We start from the raw sequence: 24,153 nt of genomic DNA on the forward strand, positions 1-24,153 counted from the left end.
GGAAATATGTCACTGTTCCTTCACTGTCGCCCGGTCAGAATCCTGGAACTCTCTTCGTAACAACACTGTGGGTGTACCTACACTATATGGACTGCAGCTGCTCAAGAAGGCAGCTCACCACCACCTTCTCAAGGGCAACTAGGGATGGGCAATAAATGCTGGCCCAGCCAGTGAAGCCCACATCCCTGAATGAATTAAAAAAATGTTGGGAGCTGTGCAATCATGCATTCTTCACTGGCTCAAAACCCTACCCTCTTCAGTTGTACAACCCTGGGTTATTCAATCTCCCATCCTATCCTTGCGAAACAACACCACTGGGCAGTGTGCCTGACGCCCAGAACTCCTGGAATCACAAGCACAACCTTTGTCTTACCACTCCACATTTTATCAATGCACTGTGTAAAATGGGTTTAAAACCCGCCATATTGGTAGAACTATTCAAAATCACGGCCAATAATTTCACGGAGATAAAGGTGCTGTGCATTGTATAAGAGGCTGCACTTTCCTCCGTGACAAATGAAAACTATGAAAATTATTTCTATAGTATTCACTACTCTGTGGCAATCGTTTTTTCCCCCACCAGCTTTCCTTTCCATGAATCAATATAACTGAAGAACAGTTAATTTGCTGTAATGAGATTCCAATTAATTTAGAGCCCTTGAGAGATAAAATTGCTACACTGTTGTGCAGAGAAGTAAGTAACCTTTAGCTTAATTAAAATATTTGCTCCTGCTATATTCCCTGAGTAATCTTTCACTTCTCCTTAATCCTATCCAGCACTCAAACGTATGTAAATCTTTTAGCATTATGGCTGCACCATTCTGTCGGTGTCTTCGGGTTCCCATGTGTAAGCCAGCTGCTCAGGTAATGCAAACCCCCTGTTTATAACCATGCATCTGTATCAAAAGCTGTCTTATGAAAAGTAAAGAGAAGGCTAGACAAGATGGAAAGAAAGGAGAATTTTTTTTTAAAAACATTCACATATATTGCACTCAAATAGATTTGGCACCTGCCATATTTCTATTGAACACCTGTATGAAGTTGCTTTGTCTGCTATTTGAATAAAGGCATTTAAATCATATAGATTAAAACCTTTGTTTAAAAAGCTGAGACATTTTAATGAACTTACATCTCCTGTGGCAATGCTCACTGATCCAAAATGTTGTTATGATGCTTAACTGTTAACCTAGAGCCTTTGAGGCTGACTGCTCTCTCTGGAAAAGTAATCTAAATACTCCAACCCAATTAATTACAGCTGCTTAAAACTCCTGGGGTCAATCAGATACTTTTAAATTTCTAGCAGCAGGACAGAAAAATTACTGACATTTTTTTCTGTCTTTTTAAAGATTTTTTTTCAGTTGCAACAATGTGTGACATTCTTGTGTTAGATTTGAGATGCATCAAGAAAAGTAATATCAACAGTTCTCTTTCAACACACTGGAATCTAACCAAAATTTCTTTACTTACTCTTTATGGCCAACCTTGTTTGAAAATGATCTGAATTATCTATTGACACCACCTTGTCAGCCAGTGAGTTGCACCATGTTGATCATGCAGTTGGAGGTGGGGGCGGGACTTCTGGCAGCACTTACAGAAAACAGTCCAATTTATGGCAAGGCAAAGTCTATTCACTTAGAAAACAGAGCATATTTAACCATCAAACAACTGGAAACAACTTAGTGTCTGAAGGAAGCAGAACTTGTGACTGAAACAACAGCAGCTTCTCCCAATAAAAGCAAGGTGATTTCTTCAGTGAGAGGAGGATAGTTGCATAATACAAACTGACTATTTCCCCAACAAAAGGCTGTGAATGGAGGATAGTTACATCATGCAAATTGATTATTTCTCCAACAAAATGCAGAGTGGGCAATAGTTGCATAATACAAATTGATTATTTCTCCAGCAAGGTGCTGTGATTGGACGATCGTTAGGTAATACAAATTATATGCATAAAATCAATCTTGTCACTTAAAGGAGTGTGCTCTTTAGGCATAATCGACAGGGGAATTACACAATTATTTCCATTCTTCCCGGGACTGGTAGTGACACTGTATGCTGCCAATGTAAACTGTAGTGTAAAACAATAGTGGTTGTTGAGGATAAGCACCTTGAACATTCAAAAGTGTAAAAGTTTCCTTAAAGTTTGGTTTCTGACAAGTTCTGAATTTCACTGTAATTATCCCTTGGACTTAAAGGGAAAGGAAAGTTGAGGTGCTTGACCCTAGTTTAAAACAATCAGTATATCTGGAAACCAACTGAGCTAGCTGATAATGGTGTAAAATGAACTTTCTCAGGTTAATTCATTCTGGATGCGCTCCCAGGACAGTCTGAACCAACATCTCATGAAAGTGATAGGATATCTGTGCCAACATGCCCTGGGTCATTTCACTTTTCATGCGTTACCAGAAGGGAGATGAGACACAAAATATGACCTCTGTGAGGTTACAAAGTTAAATGTGCTTTATCCTAATTGGTATATATCTTACAAAGGAGAAGGGCATAAATCCTGAACTAGTTAGAGGTGAGATGGGAGATAAGATAAATTAAAGTAAAAGTATCAGAAAAAGTTATTTAAACTGAAGGAGGAAAAAGTGTTCGAACATGTTTGGAGAGATGAAGGGAGAAATAGCAAGGACCCCAAATTATTTCTGGGTTATACTGAGTGTGGTTATTGTTGGAGGATGAAGAGTGTTCAAAATTTGCAGATGTTACCAAATTTGGAGGAGTGGCAAACAGTGAAGAGGATACTAATTGACAGCAATAGGACATAGATTGGCCAGCAGAATCGACATACAAGTGGCTGATGGAATTTAATGCAGAGAAGGGCATGATGATACACTTAGGAGAAGGGATAAGGAGAGGCAATATAGGCTAAATGGCACAATTCTTAAGAGTGTGCAGAGACAGGTATGTGGGGATTCATGTGCATAGATCTTTGAAGGCGTTTTCTTTTATTTATTTATGGAATGTGGGCGTCGCTGGCTAGGCCAGCATTTATTGCCCATCCCTAATTGCCCTTGAGAAGGTGTTGGTGAGCTGCCTTCTTGAACCGCTGCAGTCCTTGTGGCGTTGGTACTCCTGCAGTGCTGTTAGAGATGGGGTTCCAGGATTTTGACCCAGTGACAGTGAAGGAATGGTGATATATTTCCAAGTCAGGATGGTGTATAGTTTGGAGGGGAACTTCCAGGTGGTGGTGTTCCCATGTATCTGCTGCCTTTGTCCTTCTAGATGGAAGCGGTCATGGGTTTGGAAGGTGCTGCCAAAGGAGCGTTGGTGAGTTTCTACAGTGCATCTTGAAGATGGTACACACTGCTACCACTGTTTGTCGATAGTGAAGGGAGTGAATGTTTGTGGTTGGGGTGCCAGTCAAGCAGGCTGCTTTGTTGTGGATGGTGTCATGCTTCTTGAGTGTTGTTGGAGCTGCACTCATCCAGGCAAGTGGAGAATATTCCATCACACTCCTGACTTGTGTCTTATAATTGGTGTACAGGCTTTGGGGAGTCAGGAGGTGAGTTACTCGTCGCACGATTCCTAGCCTCTGACCTGCACTTGTAGCCACAGTATTTATGTGGCTAGTCCAGTTCAGTTGATAGTGGAGGGGTTAAGCGATAGTAATGCCATTGAATGTCAAGGGGCGTTGGTTGAATTCTCTCTTGTTGGAGATGGTCATTGCCTGGCACTTGTGTGGCAAAAATGTTTCTTGCCACTTGTCAGCCCAATCCTGGACATTGTCCAGGTCATGCTGTATTTGGACATGGACTGCTTTAGTACCTGAGGAGTCACGAATGGTGCTGAACATTGTGCAGTTATCTGCGAACATCCCCACTTCTGACCTTATGATGGAAGGAAGGTCATTGATGAAGCAGCTGAAGGTGGTTAGGCCTAGGACACTGTCCTGAGGAACTCCTGCAGTAATGTCCTAGAACTGAGATGATTGACCTCCAACAACCACAGCTATCTTCCTATGTGCTAGGTATGACTCCAAACAGCAGAGTGTTTTCTCCCTGATTCCCATTGACTCCAGTTTTGCTGGGGCTCCTTGATGCCATACTCGGTCAATTGCTGTCTTGATGTCAAGGGCAGTCACTCTCACCTCACCTCAGGAGTTCAGCTCTTTTGTCCATGTTTGAACCAAGGCTGCAATGAGATCAGGAGCTGAGTGGCTCTGGTGGAACCCAAACTGGGCGTCAGTGAGCAGGTTATTGCTAAGCAAGTTCCTGCTTTTTGTGTACAGGACATACATGACATACCTGGGCAATTTTCCACATAGCCGAGTAGATGCCAGTGTTGTAGCTGTACTGGAACAGCTTGGCTAGGGGCGCAGCAAGTTCTGGAGCACAAGTCTTCAGTACTATTGCCGGAATATTGTCAGGGCCCATAGCGTTTGCAGTACCCAGTGCCTTCAGCCGCTTCTTGATATCACGTGGAGTGAATTGAATTGGCTGAAAACTGGCATCTGTGATGCTGGGGACCTCTAGGGAGGCCAAGATGGATCATCCACTTGGCACTTCTGGCTGAAGATTGTTGCAAATGCTTCACTCTTATGTTTTGCACTGCTGTGCTGGGCTCCTCTATCATTGAAGATGGGGATATTTGTGGAGCCGCCTCCTCCTCAACCTCCAGTGAGTTGTTTAATTGTCCACCACCATTCACAACTGGATGTGGCAGGACTGCAGACCTGAGATCTGATCCGTTAGTTGTGGGATCATTTAGCTCTATCACTTGCTGCTAATGCTGTTTGGCAAGCAAGTCGTCCTGAGTTATAGCTTCACCAGGTTGACACCTCAGTTTTAGGTATGCCCGGGTGCTGCTCCTGGCATGCCCTCCTGCACTCTTCATTGAACCAGGGTTGATCCACTGGCTTAATGGTAATGGTAGAGTGGGGGATATGCTGGGCCATGAGGTTACAGATTGTGTTTGAGTACAATTCTGCTGCTGCTGATAGCCCATAGCGCTTCATGGATGCCTAATCTTGAGTTGCTAGATCTGTTTGAAATCTATCCCATTTAGCACAGTGGTAATGCCACACAACACGATGGAGGGTATCCTCAATGTGAAGGCAAGACTTTGTCTCCACAATGACTGTGCACTGGTCACTCCTTTCAATGCTGTCATGAACCAAAGCACCTGCAGCAGGCCCAGTCTAGAAGCTATATCATTTAGGACTTGGCCACCTCGGTCAATAGTGGTGCTACCGGGCCACTCTTGGTAATGGACATTGAAGTCCTCCACCCTGAGTACATTCTGCGCCCTTGCCACCCTCAGTGCTTCTTCCAAGTGGTGTTCAACCTGGAGGAGCACTGATTCATCAGCTGAGGGAGGACAGTACGTGGTAATCAGCAGGAGGTTTCCTTGCCCATGTTTGACCTGATGCCATGAGACTTCATTGGGTCCGGAGTCGATGTTGAGGACTCCCAGGGCAACTCCCTCCCGACTGTATACCACTGTGTCGCCACCTCTTCTGGGTCTGTCCTGCCGATGGGACAGGTCATACACAGAGATGGTGATGGTGGTGTCTGGGACATTATCTGTAAGATATGGTTCAATGAGGATGACTATGTCAGGCTGTTTATTGACTTGTCTGTGTGACAGCTCTCCCAAATTTGGCACCAGCCCCCAGATGTTAGTAAGGAGGACTTTGCAGAGTCGACAGGGCTGCGATTGCTGTTATTGTTTCAGGTGCCTAGATTGATGCCGGGTGGTCCGTCCGATTTCATTCCTTTTTAGTGACTTTGTAGCGGTTTGTTATATCTGAGTGGCTTGCTAGGCCATTTCAGAGAGCATTTAAGAGTCAATCACATTGCTGTGGGTCTGGAGCCACATGTAGGCCAGACCAGGTAAGGACAACAGATTTCCTTCCCTAAAGGACGTTAGTGAACCAGGTGGGTTTTTTATAACATTCGACAATGGTCATCATTAGACTTTTAATTCCAGATTTTTATTGAATTCAAATTCCACCATCTGCTGTGGCGGGATTCAAACCTGGGTCCCCAGAGCATTACCCTGGGACTCTGGATTACTAGTCCGGCGACAATGCCACTCTGCCATTGCCTCCCCAATTTATGTAAATTGTGAAAAGTTGAGGCCCCAGCACTGATCCCTGTGGCACACCACTCGTTACATCTTGCCAACCAGAAAATGACCCATTAAACCTACTCTATGTTTCCTGTTAACTAGCCTACCTTCTATCCATGCCAATGTGTTACCTCCTACACCATGAGCTTTTATTTTTCGCAATAATCTTTGATGTGGCACATTATCAAATGCCTTCTGGAAATCTAAGGGAAATCCCCCCCCCCCCCCCCCCAGTCTGGGGCGAAGTGCGTGAGCCGGCGCCTTTCCGATCGGCGCCCCCATTTTACGTGGGCGGACCAATTAAGGCCCGCCCAGTGTGATGTCCGCTCGCAAGCACTGTGCAGTAAATTGGTTAAACATGACTTCCCTTTCACAAAACCATGTTGACTCTGCCTGCTTACCTTAATTTTTCCTAGTGTCCTGTTAGATGTTAAGCTCACCGGCCTATAGTTTCCTGCTTTCTGTCTCCCTTTTTGAATAAAGGAGTTACATCCACTATTTTCCAATCTAATGAAACCTTCCACGAATCCAGGGAATTTTGGAAAATTAAAACCAACGCTTCAAGTATCTCACTAGCCACTTCTTTTAAGACCCTAAGATGAAGTCCGTCAGGACTTGTCAGCCCATTGCTCCAATTTTCTTAGTACCACTTCCCTGGTGATTGTAATTTCCTTGAGTTCCTCCCTCCCATTTCCTGGTTTGCAGCTATTTCTGGGATGTTACTTGTATCCTCTATAGTGAAGAACAATGCAAAATACCCATTTAATTCATCTGCCAGCTCCTTATTTTCCCTTATTAATTCCCCAGTCTTACATTTCTGTACGACCAAAGCTCTCTGTGTTAGTTCCTTTCTTTTTTAAAATATCTATAGATACTCTTACTATCTGTCTTTATATTTCTAGCTAGCTTTCTTTTGTTCTCTGATTTTTCCCTCATTAATCTTTTAGTCATTCTTTGCTGTTTTTTATATTCTGTCCAATCTTCTGACTTGACAGCCATCTTTCCACAGTTATGTGCTTTTTCTTTAAGTTTGATACTATCTTTAACTTTTTTAGTTAACCGCAGATGGTGGGCCCTCCCCTTGGAATTTTTCTTTCTTCTTGTAATGTATCTAACCTGTGTATTCTGAAGTACTCCTTAACCCATTTAGCCAGTTCACTTTAGCTAGCTCTGCTTTCATGCCCTCATACTTGCCCTAATTTAAGTTTAAAATACTGGTCTTGGACTCACTTTTCTCTCCGTCAAACCAAATGTAAAATTAAATCATATTATGATCTCTGCTACCTAGGGGCACCTTCACTATGAGGTCATCAATTAATCCTATCTCGTTGCACAAAACCAGGCCTAGTATAGCCTGCTGCTGTCTGATTGGCTCCAGAAGGTGCTGTTCTAAGAAACTATCCCAAAAACATTCTATGACCTTCTCCTCTACCCTACCTTTGCCTATCTGATTTTTCCAGTCTACTGGATTAAACAAGGCTGTGTCATTGCACCTCTCTCCATTTTCCTCATTGCAATACTGCACCTCTCCTCCAGCACATTACCCTCAGGGTTGTTGATAATCTACAGAACAGGTAGGAAACTGTTCGATCTACGCCACCTTGAATCCGAATCCAAAACCAAAACCACCCCAACCTCAGTCACAGAGCTTCAATATGCAGATGACACTCATGTGTTTGCTCACTCAGAAACTGAGCTCCAGGTCATTGCTGACTCCTTCTCCGAGGCATATGAAAAAATGAGCCTTACACTAAATACCTGGAAAACTAAGGTCTTCTTCCACCTAGATCCCACAGCGCAACACCTTCCCCTGTCAATTAAGGTCAACGGCAAGACCCTGGAAAATGTGGGCCATTTTCCGTATCTTGGGAGCCTATGAACATACAAAGCAGGACTAGGCCATTCAGCTCCTCAAGCCTGCTATGCTATTCAATACAATCATGGCTGATCTGGCCTCAACTCCACATTCAGCTGACTGAGGGAAAGAGTATTTGAGGACCAGGATCTCAAACTCGAGTCTAAGGTCATGGTTTACCAGGCAGCAGTGATTCCCTTGCTCATAAATGCTTCAGGGTCTTGGACGACCTGCAGCAGGGACCTCAAACCACGGGACATGTAGTTCCAAATCTGGTGGTAAGAAAGATGCTCCAACAGCAGCAACCTCTCTCAATCTAATTTGCCCAGCATCAAGGCGCTAATCACTAAAAACCAGCTCTGCTAGGTGGGACATATCGTTTGTATGCCTGACACCAGATTCCCAAAACAACTGCTCTATTCAGAACTCAGTCATGGCAGGAGACTCCCAGGAGGACAGTGGAAACACTTTAGGGATGTCCACAAAGCACCCCTGAAGAGATTAAACATTCCCTCTGACTCATGGGAGACCCTGTCTCGTGACTGACCAAAATGGTGAAGGGACATTTGGGAAGGCACCGAACACATCGCGGAACTTTGTTGAGAATGTGCAGAGGTGAAGTGTACAAATCTCCAAACACCCATCTACTCAACCCTTCAAGCACCACCTGCCCTGCATGTGGCAAAGTCTGCAGATCACTCATTGGGCTTATCAGCAATTTCAGAACCCATTGAGCAGGAATGGATGCATGTCATTCTCAGTCCCAAGGGATTGCTGAAGAAGAAGAAGAGCATAAATGCATTTAAGAGGCACCTAGATACGTACATGAAGGAGAGCGGAACATAAGGATATGCTGATAAGATTCACAGAATCACAGAGTGCAGAAGAGGTCCTTCGGCCCATCGAGTCTGCACCGACACGTGAGAAACACCTGACCAACCTCCCTAATCCCATATGCCAGCACTTGGCCCATAGCCTTGAATGTTATGATGTGCCAAGTGCTCATCCAGGTGCTTTTTAAAGGATGTGAGGCAACCCACCTCCACCACCCTCTCAGGCAGCACATTCCAGACTGTCACCACCCTCTGGGTAAAAAGGTTTTTTCCTCACATCTCCCCCTAAACCTCCTGCCCCTCACCTTGAACTTGTGTCCCCTCGTGACAGACCCTTCAACTGAGAGGAACAGCTGCTCCCTATCCACCCTGTCCATGCCCCTCATAATATTGTACACCTTGATCAGGTCGACCCTCAGTTTTCTCTGCTCCAACAAAAACAACCCAAGTCTATCCAACCTCTCTTCATAACTTAAATGTTTCATCCCAGGCAACATCCTGGTGAATCTCCTCTGCACCCCCTCCAGTGCAATCACATCCTTCCTATAATGTGGCGAACTGCACACAGTACTCCAGCTCACCAAGGTTCTATAGAACTCCATCATGACCTCCCTGCTTTTGTAATATATGTCTCAATTGATAAAGGCAAGTGTCCCATATGCCTTTTTCACCACCCCACTAACATGCCCCTCCACCTTCAGAGATTTATGGACACACACACCTTGGTCCCTTTGTTCCTCAGAACTTCCTAGTGTCATGCAGTTCATTGAATACTTCCTTGTCAAATTACTCCTTCCAAAGTGTATCACCTCACACTTTTCAGGGTTAAATTCCATCTGCCCATTTGACCATCCCGTCTATATCTTCCTGTAGCCCAAGACACTCAACCTCACTGTTAACCACCCGGTCAATCTTTGTGTCATCCGCAAACTTACTAATCCTGCCCCCCACATAATCATCTATGTCGTTTATATAAATGATGAGTAATAGGGGACCCAGCACAGATCCCTGTGGTACGCCACTGGACACTGGCTTCCAGTCACTAAAGCAGCCTTCTGTCATCACCCTCTGTCTCCTACAACTAAGGCAATTTTGAATCTGCCTTATCAAATTACCCTGTATCCCATGTGCATTTGCCCTCTTTATAAGTCTCCCATGTGGGACCTTGTCAAAGGCTTTGCTGAAATCCATATAAACTACATCAACTGCACTACCCTCATCTACACACCTGGTGACCTCCTCAAAAAATTCAATCAAATTTGTTAGGCATGACCTCCCTCTGACAAAGCCATGCTGACTATCCCTGAACAAACCTTGCCTCTCCAAGTGGAGATAGATTCTCTCCTTCAGAATTTTCTCCAATAGTTTCCCTGCCACTGAAGTGAGACTGACTGGTCTGTAGTTCCCTGGCTTCTCTCTACAACCCTTCTTAAATAGCGGAACCACATTAGCTGTTCTGCAGTCCTCTGGCACCTCCCCCGTGGCCAGAGAGGAATTAAAAATTTGGGTCAGAGCCCCTGCAATCTCCTCCCTTGCCTCCCTCAGCAGTCTGGGCCATAAATCAACCGGACCTGGAGATTTGTCCACTTTTAAGCCTGCCAACACCTCCAATACCTTGTCACCCCCTATATCAATTTGCTCAAGAATCTTGCAGTCTCTCTCCCCGAGTTCGATACCTTCATCCTCATTCTCTTGGGCGAAGATGGACGTGAAGTATTCGTTCAACACTCTACTGATGTCCTCTGGCCCCACCCATAGAGTGCCCCCTTGGTCCCTAATGGGCTCTACTCTTTCCCTGGTTATCCACTTCCCATTGATATACTTAGAGAATATCTTGGGATTTTCCCTACTTTTACCAGCCAGAGCTTTCTCATATCCCCTCTTTGCTCTCCTAATTGCTTTAAGATCCACCCTGCACTTTCTGTACTCCACTAATGCCTCCGCTGATTTGCTCCCCTTGTACCTGCTAAAAGCCTCTCTTTTCCTTCTCATCGTAACCTGAATATCTCTGGTCATCCATGGTTCTCTAGGCTTGTTACTCCTTCCTATCAACCCTAGAGGGAACAAGTTGAACCTGTACCCTCCCCATTTCCTATTTGAACAACCCCCACCGCTCTTCTGTAGCTTCAAGTAGCTGTTCCCAGTCCAGATTGGCCAGATCCTGCCTTATTTTACTAAAATCCGCTCTCCCCTAATCCAAAACATTTTTTTGCAACTTGTCTATTTCTTTGTCCATAACAAGTTTAAATTATACCATGTTGTGGTCGCTATCACTAAAATGCTCCCCCACCATCACCTTAGCCACCTGTCCGGCTTCATTCCCCAGAATTGGGTCCAGCACTGTGCCATCCCTTGTTGGACCCTCTACATATTGAACTAAAAAGTTCTCCTGTATACATTTCAAGAAATCCACTCCATCCAAGCCCTTAACACTAATTAATGTTGGGAAAGTTGAAATCACCTAATATAATTACCCTATTGTTATTGTTTTTACACACCTCCGCAAATTGTGCACATATTTGCGCCTCAATTTCCTGCTGTCTATCTGGGGGTCTATAATAAACACCTAACAATGTGGCTGCCCCTTTTTTATTCCTTAACTCTACCCACAAACCTTCATTCGATGCCCCCTCCAAGATATCATCTCTCCTTACTGCAGTAACTGACTCCTTAACTAATAATGCAACACCTCCTCCTCTTTTACCCCTTCCCCTGTCTCACCTGAAGATTCTATGTCCAGAACGTTGAGCTGCCAATCCTGCCCCTCCCTCAACCACGTCTCAGTGATGGCTACTATATCGCAATTCCACATGTCAATCCTCACCCTTAATTCATCCGTTTTACTTGTAATACTCCTGGCATTAAAGTAGAGGCCATCCAGCCTTGCCTTACTCCCTTGAAACTTAATGCAGCTGTACTCCCTCTGACTTGATTGTTTTACTGTATTATGATGTGTCCCTATTCTGCTAACAGTATATGAAATAAGGTGGGAAGAGGCACATGTGGCATTCTCGAGGAAGGCAAACATAGACAACAAAATTCATCATCACCTCCAGTGTGCCAGCTCAGCCTTCAGCTGACTGAGGAAAAGAGTATTTGAGGACCTGGATCTCAAACCCGAGACTGAGGTTGACTGGACAGCAGTGATTCCTACGCTCCTGTACACTTCAGGGACTTGGATAACCTGCAGCAGGCACCTCAAACTAGTTGGGCCAAATTCAGTGCTGTAAATTCTGTATAATGCTATGAATAAGTGAGGTGTTGAGCAGAATCTGAATGATAGAACAGTCATATTGAAAAATCACTTTATGATGTAACTAACCTTGTTCTCTATTTCTGCAGATACGGCACCTGCAGACAGCCAAATGCATCAGCGCCCAGAACCACCCCAGCCAGAAAGCTGGAATAGTAGTTGTCAAGGAATGTGACTTGTCAGATCCAGATCAGGTGAGCAGCTTTTGGAAGTTTTTTGATTCCCATCCAAATTCCTGAATTTTCTTTCCTGATTTGGGGGGTAAGTTTCTTCCACTGAAATCCTTTGTAGATTAACTTAATTTGCGATTTTGTTTCAGCAAGTGCAATCTTAATTTTTGCTTGTCGGGGGAGAAAAAAAGTCTGTTTTTCCAAATAACCAATAAATTCAACAGGCTCAGTTTCAGCAACTGAGGCAGTCCCTGAAGTCTCCTAAAAGTACAGTCTCTTACCTGTGGATGACTGACAGAACCAGGGTCAGTACATAATCTGTGAGTGAATACGCGCAGATGATAGATGTTTCAAAACACAGCTGCAGCTATTTAAAGGGCTGCAGTCTTAACCTGTACAGCAAAGAGAAGTATTAGAAGCTGCACACTCAGATTTACACATGCTGCCCTTGAAGTGAAATGGAAGAAGTAAGATAAAGGAGGGCTATCCTCTGAAGAACACTCTCCAGCACTGGTTCGATGGGCTGAATGGCCTCGTGCTGTGCTGTATCTATGATTCTACTATTCCATAAGAGTATCCCAAAATGCTTGGCAGGAGATAGCTGAGAGGGTAAATGCTACTAGCAACACCCAGAGCCCTTGGCTTCAAACAACAGATGGCAGACCTTATGAAAGATACCAGTGTAAGGCTACACTGTCGTGTTCTGTAGCGAGTAACTGCCTTGGGTATATATCTTTTTTATTCATTTACAGGATGTCGGCATCGCTAGCTAGGTGTTTATTGCCCATCCTTAATTGCCCTTGACAAGGTGGTGGTGAGCTGCCTTCTTGACAGTGCTGTTAGAGAGGGAGTTTCAGGATTTTGACCCAGCAACAGTGAAGCAACAGCGATATATTTCCAAGTCAAGATGGTGAGTGACTTGGAGGGGAACTTCCAGGTAGTGGTGTTCCCACCTATCTGCTGCCCTTGTCCTGCTAAATGTTAGCAGCCATGGGTTTGGAAAGGGCTGCTTCAGGAGCCTTGGTGAGTTCCTGCAGTGCATCTTGTAGATGGTACACACTGCTGCTACTGTTTGTCGGTGGTGGAGGGAGTGAATGTTTGTGGTTGGGGTGCTAATCAAGCGGGCTGCTTTGTCCTGGATGATGTCAAGTTTCTTGAGTGTTATTGGAGCTGCACTCATCCAGGCAAGTGGGGAGTATTCCATCATACTCCTGACTTCTGCCACAAAGTTTCTCCTTGTTACATGGTGCACTTTGAACTGCTCACCATACATGGCCATACTGCAGTAGGACACAAGTCTGAGGGAGGTGGTGACATTGATAAACATTTTTCCATTGCTGGAATATAATCAAATACTACATGGAGCTCTATGGTTATATCCTTTGTGATCATGGAAGGGTTCAAGAATGTTGGATTTATCTGCCAGAGATTTTCACTCTAGATTTTCCAAGATAAGGGAACTACTTCACAGCGTTATCTCTAATTAGAAGTGTTAATATAAATTGAAGACCATTCAGGACATTATGGATTAAATATGGACCACTGAAAAGGCTGAGTTCACTTGGCCATTTCCTCATGCGTGTGCTCTCACCCTGCCATTTGACACAGATCACATGGCTTCAAATTGTTTTGAAAGAATGCCTGAGCTTTGCACTGCAGTGGTCCCTGTTAATAATTCGATTGCAGTTTCAGTACCCAAATTGGCTATTCAAAAAGAAAGAATGACCTGCATTTATGTAGCACTTTCACGACCATCGATATCTCAAGGCACTTTACAGTCAATGAAGTCATTTTTGAAGTATAGTCACTGTTGTAATGCAGGAAATATGGCAGCTAATCACGTCTCGCAAACTCCCACAAACAGCAATGTGATTATGACCAGATAATCTGTCTTTTGTGATGTTGATTGAGGGATACATATTGGCCTGGACACAGGGGAGAACGCCCCTGCTCCTCTTTGAAATAATGCCATGGGATCTTTTAGATCAGGTAAACAGGACCTCATTTTAATGCATAACTCAAAAGACAGCACCTGTGACAACCAGAAGGTTGTGGATCCCCCATTGTCGTATATTGGACTGATATTTGGTCTCTTGGGGACTCAAGGAATATGGAAAGTAGACAGGGAAAGTGGAGTTGAGGCAGAAGATCAGCCAAGATCATATTGAATGGCAGAGCAGGCACCAGGGCCTGTGTGGTCTACTCCTGCTCCTTTGTTGTTAAAGGATGTGCTGAGGTCAATTTCCAAGCGCTGGAACCAAATGAATGATGCAGCTAGAGATAAAATGAACACCGCAGTTCAGCCTGCTCACTTTGGGGGGGCAAGGAAATCTCCTGGGTGCATGAATATGAGTGTTAACAGTAACCAGGTAATAGGTCCCTATCCCATCCTGTCTGCCCTCCCAGGTGAGAGACTACAAGAGGAAACAACTGATTTAATGGAAACAAAAAAAGGAAAGAAATACATTCTAAATAAGAAGCCCCAGTGCTAAATTTGGTGCTGTTCTACAGCACAATGTAAGGGGTATTTCTGTACAAATAATGTGTTCTAAGGTAAAAGTACTATTTTAAGATTTTAGTTACAAGTTCATACATTTGTTTCCCTCTCAACATTTCAAGGAGACACTGTGTGTTTACTTTGCATTTTCTGCTGTCACTTCTGGTGATATTTACAGATTTGGGTTTATGATGAAGAACATGAACTGATTCTGGCCAACCTTCTCTGCTTGGACATGGCAGAGACGCACTCGTCAGATTCCCCACGTCTCATGAAATGTCACGGGTCAGGGGGATCGCAACAATGGACTTTAGGGGTAAGACTATGTTACTTTGGAGCTGTTCAGAATAAGCCAATTATGACATACGCTTGAATGCAATTCCAGAGAAATGCCGAATGAATTAACAAACAACCAACAAACTGACCATCTTTTAATTTTGTTACATAATTGCCTGTTAAGGAAACTCTGCATGATACTTCAGTACAATGATAACAAGGAGCTGTAAGATGCATGAAAATATGGCTCATGAGGTTTTGCAGTTCAGCCTGATCAGTTTTATTTTCCTGGCCATGAACCTCTGTCTCCATAGTTTTTCTTTCTCACCTCTCTCACACTCTCTCAGAGCTCATCTTATCCATGAGCCCCATCTTGAACTCTTTTAACCCTGTTTTTCATAATTAGCTCCAGCAAAAATCACAGTGGCCAGAGCCATTACCTTTGTTGCTCCCCGACCTTCTCCAGCCACATTTCAGTTTGAAGCAGAAAGTTCTATTTGACTCTGATCTGAGCTCTGACTCTGTATCCTTTCCATTATAAATGACTGCTTATTTGCACCTTTGCAACAATGTCATTCCCCTGGCCCAATATCTGCTTCTGGGACTCCCACCCAGGTTTGACTATTCCAATTGTCTCCTGGCGGGCCACCCACCCTCCACCTTTGGTAAACTTCAAATTCTGATGCCTTCCCCTATCCCACACCAAATTCTGCTTGTCTTGTTATTCCTGTTCCCACTGACCTAGATTAGTTTCTGTTCAGCTAAACACCTCAAACTTAAATTCTCATCTTTGTGTTTGAATGTGTTCATAGCCTTGCTCCTCTCTAAATCTGTAACTTGCTCCATCCCGAACTCTCCGTCGTTCTGACTCTAGCCTGTCGTTCATTCTTGCCTCTCTTTGTTTCACTGTTGATGGACATGCTTTCATGGTCCAACACTCTGAAATAGCAGTAAAAGCAAAATACTATGGATGCTGGAAATCTGAAATAAAAACAGAAAATGCTGGAAAAACGCAGGAGGTCTGGCAGTATCTGTGGAGAAAGAAACAGAGTTAGCATTTTGTGTTCGTATGGCCCTTCTTTAGAGCTGAAGAAGTCACATGAAGTCGAAACATTAACTCTGTTTCTCTCTCCACAGATGCTGCCAGACCTGCTGAGTTTCTACAGCATTTTCTGTTTTTATTCCTCTGAAATTACATCCCTCCATCTCTTTTGGCCAAGCAGTTTGCCAACTCTCCTAATATCTCCTTTTATGCTTTGGTGTCCATTCTTTGATTATGCCTCTGTGAAACACTTTGGAGTGTTTTGATATAAATTCAAGTTTTTGTTACTGAAACCATATATGACATGACATTGTGGAAGGTAGAATCTTGAAAATATCTGGATGTGGCATTCAGGCTTGAGTGCAAGAATTTTAAATTCAGCACTTTGGAAAACAGGAAGACCATGTTGGCTAGGGTTAATGAATGAGTGAGATTAATGTGGGACAGAAAATAGGTACACTGATATCCAAATGTATTGGAGTTTATAAAGGGAGGAGATTGAAGAAATTGAGCCCAGAGTTGGCATGGATATGGATAAGGGTTTCAGCAGCAGTTAAGATGACGTGGGGTTCATGCCAGGTGAAGGAGGGAGGAAGAAATTTAACAGGACTGTCCCTTTGCTGTTCTAAAATTAATCTTCCAAATTTCTATAAGTTCCATACTCTGTTGTTGCTAACCTTTTATACATAGAGAGTTAAAAGCAAAACTGCTAGATTATTAGGTTTATATCATCATGTCTCCCCTGACCCCACCCCTACTAGAGACAGCAGAGCAATCTGGTAGGTGTCAAACTCTCCTGCATTCCCAAATAACAGGCCAGTTGCTAGAGAAAGGCACACTACCTGCTTTGACATAACCTAGCAGCCCTAACACGAGACAGGGTTCCTTTGGACTCATTTGATGAACACATACTGATTCCTCCAGCAGTGAAAAAGAATTTAGGATTGCCACCCAGACCACACAGCGCAGTGAAGAAGCTCAAGGTTGTTCCAACCAAAAGCTCTCAAAGGAACTGGTATCTCCGATTCTTCCAGAGATTTGGTTAAAAACATAAGAAATAGGAGCAGGATTATACCACACAGCTTCTGGAGCCTGCTCCTGCATTCACTAAGATCATAGCTAACCTTCTACCTCAACTCCACTTTTCCACCCTCTTCCCATATCCCTTGACCCCTTTAGTACCCAAAAATCTATAGCACCCAGTCTTGAATGTACTCGTCGACTGAGCATCCACAACTCTGAACAAGGCGGTGGTGTAGTGGTATTGTCACTGGACTGGTAATCCAGAGACCCAGGGTAATGCTCTGGAGGCCCGGGTTTGAATCCCACCACAGCAGATGGTGCTATTTGAATTCAATAAAAAGTCTTGAACCATTGTTGTAAAAACCCACCTGGTTTACTAATGTCATTTAGGGAAGGAAATCTGCTGTCCTTACCTGGTCTTACCTACATGTGACTCCAGACCCACAGCAATGTAGTTCACTCTTAAATGCCCTCGAAGGGCAACTAGTGCTGGCCTAGCCCACATCCCAAGAACAAATTTTTAAAAATGTGTTAAATGGACCTCTTAACCCGAGTCTATGACCGGTAGTTCTCGACTCTCCAGCCATGGGAAACAGCGTCTCAGCATCTACCCTGTTAAGCTCTCTAAGAATTTTATACATTTCAGTTAGAACTTTAGATGGTTCCCTGATATTTTGAGGGGAGGCGATGGTGTAGTGGTATTGTCACTGGACTAGTAATCCAGGGACCCAGCGTAATGCTCTGGGGACCCAGGTTCGAATCCTGCCATTGCAGATGGTGGAATTTGAATTCAATAAAAAAAATCTGGAATTAAAAGTCTAATGAAACCATTGTCGATTGTCATAAAAACCTACCTGGTTCATTTATGTCCTTTAGGGAGGAAATCTGCCGTCCTTGCCTGGTCTGGCCTACATGTGACTCCAGACTCCATAAGCGATGGGCTCTGAACAAGGGCAATTAGGGATGGGCAATAAATGTTGGCCAGCGATGCCCACATGAATGAATTTTTAAAAATCTGACCGCTATCGATTGTATTTGTAACTCCGTATTTTCCCATCCATAATGAATTGACTGCATTTCTATGTAGTATAGTGACAAAACAGGTCTATTATTCTCAGAGTGAACTGACACAGTTTGGTAGTGAAATGAATTTGGGAAAGTGGCTTTTAATTGTTAATTGTTTTTTTCACAGAAAAATAACCGCATATACCAAGTGTCAGCTGGGCAGTGCCTTCAAGTGGTGGATCCTGCTGACATCAGAGGATATATCGCCATGGCAATTTGTGATGGCTCTGCGGCACAGCAGTGGCAGATAGAGAGCTGATCTTAGGAGGGAGCCTTCGCAAATGTTTTATGAAGATTGACTTGAATCAAATCTTCCATCGAAGACATTACTCAGGAGCAGGAAAAGCTGACAATTACACTTTGTAATAGAAAAGCAGGAAGCTGGTGGCAGGGCCCTTACCTCAACCATCTCAACTTGCTGAATGTAATGATTTAAAATAGTGATTTTACCACAAATTATTTTTCTATTTTAGTCTCAGATTTTGTTCTGTGGACATCACAAGGAGTTTGAAATTGTATTTTAATTATTATTTATGATTTTTCTTGTTCCATCCAATGATCGTTCTTTGACATTTGGCAAGGTTACATTAGTTTCTGTGTATGTCAAGCATTGCCAGTTTTTAAAAATGATCATGAAACATTTTACAGTAGATAATGTGAATCACGTTTGAGTAGAGCCACTTAATGTTGAAGGTTTTATTGTGTACCATTACATGTGAGTGAAACATGTTTATGTTGATGCTATCTATTATGCAATATGTTTTAAAAAAGACTATATGAAATCATTCACTTACAAATGCTTGTTGAAAGCCAGTAGTTTTCTAGGCTGGTACCAATGAAAAGGTTAAACTATTTCAGTGTGTATAGTCTGATTATAGATATCTAAGTTAAAATCATTAAGTTATCATAAGCAATTCCTTTCCAATTTCAAAAGTAGTTTTTTAAGTCCTTCATAGAGGTCTTCAGTACAGAAAAAGGCCCTTCGGCCCATCGAGTCTGCACCGATCAAACAAGTACCTAACTATTCTAATCCCATTTTCCAGCACTAGGCCCATAGCCTTGTATGCCATGGCATCACAAGTGCACATCCAAACACTTGCTAAATGTTATGAGGGCATTTGCCTCTACCACCCTTTCAGGCAGTGAGTTCCAGATTCCCATCACCCTCTGGGTGAATAAGTTCTTCCTCACATCCCCTCTGAGACTTCTGCCCCTTACCTTAAATCTATGCCCCCTGGTTAATGATCCCTCCACCAAGGGGAAAAGTGCCTTCCTGTCTACCCTATATATGCCCCTCATAATTTTATACACTTCAATCATGTCCCCCCTCAATCTCCTCTGCTCCAGGGAAAATAACTCCAGTCTATCCAATCTCTCCTCATAACTAAAACTCTCCAGCCCAGGCAACATCCTCGTAAATCTCCTCTGCACTCTCTCTAGTGCAATCACATCTTTCCTATAATGCGGATTCCAGAACTGCACGCAATACTCTAGCTGTGGCCTAACCAACGTTTTATACCATTCCAGTATTACCTCCCTGCACTTATATTCTATGCCTCGGCTAATAAAGGCAAATATCCCATATGCCTTCTTAACCACCTTATCTACCTGTCCCGCTACCTTAAGGGACCGGTGGACATGCACACCAAGGTCCCTCTGATCCTTGGTACTTCACAGGGTCCTAACATTCATCGTGTATTCCCGTGCCTTGTTTGCCCTGCCCAAATGCATTACCTCACATTTATCCGGATTAAATTCCATTTGCCACTGATTAGCCCATCTGACCGGTCTGTCTATATCCTCCTGTAACATAAGGCTATCCTCCTCACTATTTACCACCCCACCATTTTTCATGTCATCCGCGAATTGCTGATTAACCTTCCTACATTCAAGTCTAAATCGTTTATATATACCACAAACAGCAAGGGACCCCAACTCCGATCCCTGTGAAACCCCACTGGACACGGGCATCAGTCACAAAAACACCCCTTGATCATCACTCTCTGCTTCTTGCCACTCAGCCAATTCTGGATCCAATTTGCCAAATTGCCTTGGATCCCATGGGCTCTTAACTTCGTTATCAGTCTCCCATGCGGGACTTACCAGCCTTGCTGAAGTCCAAGTAGACTACGTCAAATGCATTGCCCTCATCTACACACCTGGTCACCTCTTCGAAAAATTCAATCAAATTGGTCAGAATGACATCCCCTTAACAAAACCATGCTGGCTGATCTTGATTAATCCCTGCCTCTCCAAGTGTAGATTCATTCTGTCCCTCAGAATTGCTTCCAATAGTTTCCCCACCAACTGACTGGCCTGTAGTTCCCTGGTTTATCCCTTCCTTCCTTCTTGAATAACGGTACCACAATGGCTGTCCTCCAGTCCTCTGGCACCTCTCCTGTGGCCAGAGAGGTATTGAAAATTATTGCCAGCGCCCCTATCTCCTCACTTGCCTCTCTCTACAGCCTGGGATACATTTCATCCGGGCCTGGAGATTTATCTACTTTTAAGCCTGCCAGACCACCTAGAACCTCCTCCCTTTCTATGCTAATTTCTTTAATTATATCACAGTCCTTCTGCCTGATTTCTATACCCTCTCACTTGTGAACACTGACACAAAGTATTCATTTAGAACCCTACCTATGTCTTCCGGCTCCACACACAAATTACCACTATGGTCCTTAATGGGCCCTACTCTTTCCCTAGTTATCCACTTAACGCTTAATGTACTTGTAAAATAACTTTGGGTTTTCCTTTATTTTACCTGCCAATGTTTTTTCATGCCCCCTTTGTGCTCTCCTAATTTCCTTTTTAAGATCCCCCCTACACATTCTATACTCCTCTAGGGCTTCTGCTGTTTTGAGCCCTCAGTATCTGCCACAAGCCTCCCTTTTTCTCTTTATCCAATCCTGTATATCCCTCAACATCCAAAGTTCCCTGGATTTGTTGGTCCCACCCTTTGTCTTTACTGGAATATGTTGGCCCTGTACTCTCCCTATTTCCTTCTTGAATGAGTCCCACTACTCTGACGCAGATTTACCTAAAAGTAGCTGCTCCCAGTCCACTCTGGCCAAATCATGCTTGATCTTATTAAAATCGGCCTTTCCCCAATTTAGAACTCTGATTTCTGGCCCATCCTTGTCCTTTTCCATAACAACCTTGAATCTAACAGTTATGATCACTATCTGCAAAATGCTCCCCCACTGATACCTCTTCCACTTGCCTGGCTTCATTCCCTAAAATTCAGTCCAGGACCGCCCCCTCTCTTGTAGGACCTTCTGCGTACTAGCTTAAAAAGCTCTCCTGGATGTATTTTAAGAATTCCACTCCCTCTAAACCTATGACACGATGACTAACCCAGTTAATGTTGGGGAAGATGAAATCCCCCACTATTAACACCCTATTATTTTTACACTTCTCTGAAATTTGCCTACATATCTGCTCTTCTTTTTCTCTCTGTTTGGGAGTCTATAGTACACTCCCAGCAATGTGATTGCTCCTTTTCTGTTTTTAAGTTCAACCCATATGGCTTCATTTGAGGAGCCTTCTAAGATGTCATCCCTCCTTACTGCTGCAATTGATTCCTTGGTCAATATTGCGATACCCCCTCCTCTTTTACCTCCTTCCCTGTCTCGCCTGAAGATCCTATGTCCTGGAATATTGAGCTGCTCTTTCAACCATGTCTCTGTGACAGCAATGACATCATACTTCCATGTGTTAATTTGTGCCCTCAAGTCATCTGCTTTATTCATCAGACTCCTTGCATTAAAATAAATACCATCCAACCTTGCCAAACTCCCTCGTGCCTTAATTGGCCTATAATTGCTATGCCTTCCAGACTCACTTGCTCTCTCTTCTAATTTTGGCTGTGCATCTCCACTTGCTGAACCTCCTCTCAGGATCCCATGCCCCTGCCAAGTTAGTTTAAACCCTCCCCAACAGCACTAGCAAACTTCCCCACAATGATGTGGGTCCCATTCCGGTTCAGGTGCAGCCTTGTACAGGTCACACCACCCCCAAAAATGGTTGCAATGTCCCAGAAATCTAAAGCCCTCCCTCCTGCACCATCTCTCCAGCCACACATTCATCTGAACTAACCTCCTATGTCTATACTCACTAGCGCGTGGCACTGGAAGTAATACAGAGATTACTACCTTTGAAGTCCTGTTTTTTAATCTGTTTCCTAGCTCCCTAAATTCTGCTTGCAGGACCTCATCCCTCTTTCTACCTATGTTGTTGGTACCAATATGTACCACGATCTCTGTCTATTTGCCCTCCCCTTTTAGAATGCCCTGCAGCTGTTCAGTGACATCCTTGACCCTGGCACCAGGGAGGCAACATACCATCCTGGAGTCATGTCTACAGCCGCATAAAAGCCTGTTTGCTCCCCTAACTATCGAGTCTCCTACCACTATTGCTGTTACTCTCTTTTTCTTCCCCCCCCTATGCGGCTGAGCCACACTCAGTGCGATGAGCGAGGCTGCACTCCCCAGAGGAACCGTCACTCTCACCGTTTTCCAACACAGAAAAACGGTTCTCGAGCGAGATGCACCCTGGGGATTTTCTGATTACCTGGCTGACACCTTTCTTCTGACTGGTCACCCATTCCCTCTCTGTCTGCACTTCTGTAAGCTGTGGGGTGACCATGTCTAAAAACGTGCACTCCACGAAACTCTCAGCCTCGCAGATGCACCTCAGTGCCTCTAGTTGCCGCTCAAGTAGCTGCAGCTGGTGGCACTTCCTGCATACGTGGTCGGTCAGAGCACAAGGAGCGTCTAGGACTTCCCACATGTTGCAGGCAGTACATAACATGGGACTGAGCTGCCCTGCCATGCCTCTAGTTGGAAAAAAACCCTTTAAGTTAAATACAATGAAAAAAGTTACATTATTTATGTACTTTAAACAAAAACTAGAACCCTTACCTTTCCTTAGCTTCATCTATTTTAAACTGGAGAAAAACACTTACCCACTACTCACCAATCAGCTCTCACCTTTGTGCTGACATCACTTTTTGAAGCTTCCCTATACTCGCGCTGGTTCTGATTTCGCCACCGCTCTCTCGCGCTGTCTTGTGATGTCACTCTTGTTATTTTCAACAAGAACTGACTGCAGGACACTCTTCCCAGACTGCTTCACTGCAATGCTGACTGCAGGACACTCTTCCCAGACTGCTTCATCGCGATGCTGACTGCAGGACACTCTTCCCAGACTGCTTCACTGCAATGCTGACTGCAGGACACTCTTCCCAGACTGCTTCATCGCGATGCTGACTGCAGAACACTCTCCCCAGACTGCTTCACCGCGATGCTGACTGCAGGACACTCTTCCCAGTCTTCTTCATCACGATGCTGACTGCAGGACACTCTTCCCAGTCTTCTTCATCACGATGCTGACTGCAGGACACTCTTCCCAGTCTTCTTCATCACGATGCTGACTGCAGGACACTCTTCCCAGACTCAGATCTATTTAAAATGGTAATTCTTAGAGAAAAGAAGAGCCTTATTGTATCTGAGACTGATGGTGAGATCTTATTCCTTTTATTGTTATTGAACATGCAAAAACATGTATACAACATGATTATTGAACGTGCTGAGAAAGTATACAACATTAATAATTTTAACAAATGGCAACTACAAAGCTGATTTTGACCAGCGACATAATAGGTTTCTTTTGAATCAGAAAATTATTCCATCCTACTCACCAGTCCCACTGCTGACACCATGGACTCTCCCTGCAGATCACCAATCACTGACCCTCTGCGATTTTCCTTCAGAATGTCTGTTCACGTGCGAACAACACCCTTGCCATGCATGACCTTAGTGTGAATAATTGCATTGATAGCATGTCCTTGATGGTAACTTGACTCGCAGGTGATGACCCCATGAACCTTATCAAAGTCTCCCTGCTGTGGTGGCGTTGTCCTCACCTTAGTCTTGCCCCCCTACACTTCTGACTACCTTTATCTTATTTCAACACCTCGTCTTGTTCCACCCATCCCACCTCGCCTTTAAATTAATTTTTCTCTATTACCTATTTGAGCCACATGCCAAGTTTGTCACTCCTG

The 24,153-nt window shown here is 44.0% G+C and overlaps 1 protein-coding gene across 2 annotated transcripts in view; it reads left to right on the top strand.

The window, feature by feature from the left end:
- Positions 1-18,941, top strand: part of galnt11 (UDP-N-acetyl-alpha-D-galactosamine:polypeptide N-acetylgalactosaminyltransferase 11 (GalNAc-T11)) — a 180,479-nt gene extending 161,538 nt beyond the window's left edge. For both annotated transcript variants that reach the window (XM_078536890.1, XM_078536897.1), the window contains 3 exons: positions 12,106-12,210; positions 14,862-14,999; positions 18,217-18,941. In XM_078536890.1, the coding sequence (XP_078393016.1) occupies positions 12,106-12,210; positions 14,862-14,999; positions 18,217-18,348 (375 nt within the window). In that variant the 3' untranslated portion in view covers positions 18,349-18,941. The remainder of the gene's footprint in view (positions 1-12,105; positions 12,211-14,861; positions 15,000-18,216) is intronic.
- The last annotated feature ends 5,212 nt before the right edge of the window (positions 18,942-24,153 follow it).

The sequence above is a fragment of the Cetorhinus maximus genome, chromosome 3, assembly GCF_964194155.1.
Source record: "Cetorhinus maximus chromosome 3, sCetMax3.hap1.1, whole genome shotgun sequence".
NCBI lineage: Eukaryota > Metazoa > Chordata > Chondrichthyes > Lamniformes > Cetorhinidae > Cetorhinus > Cetorhinus maximus.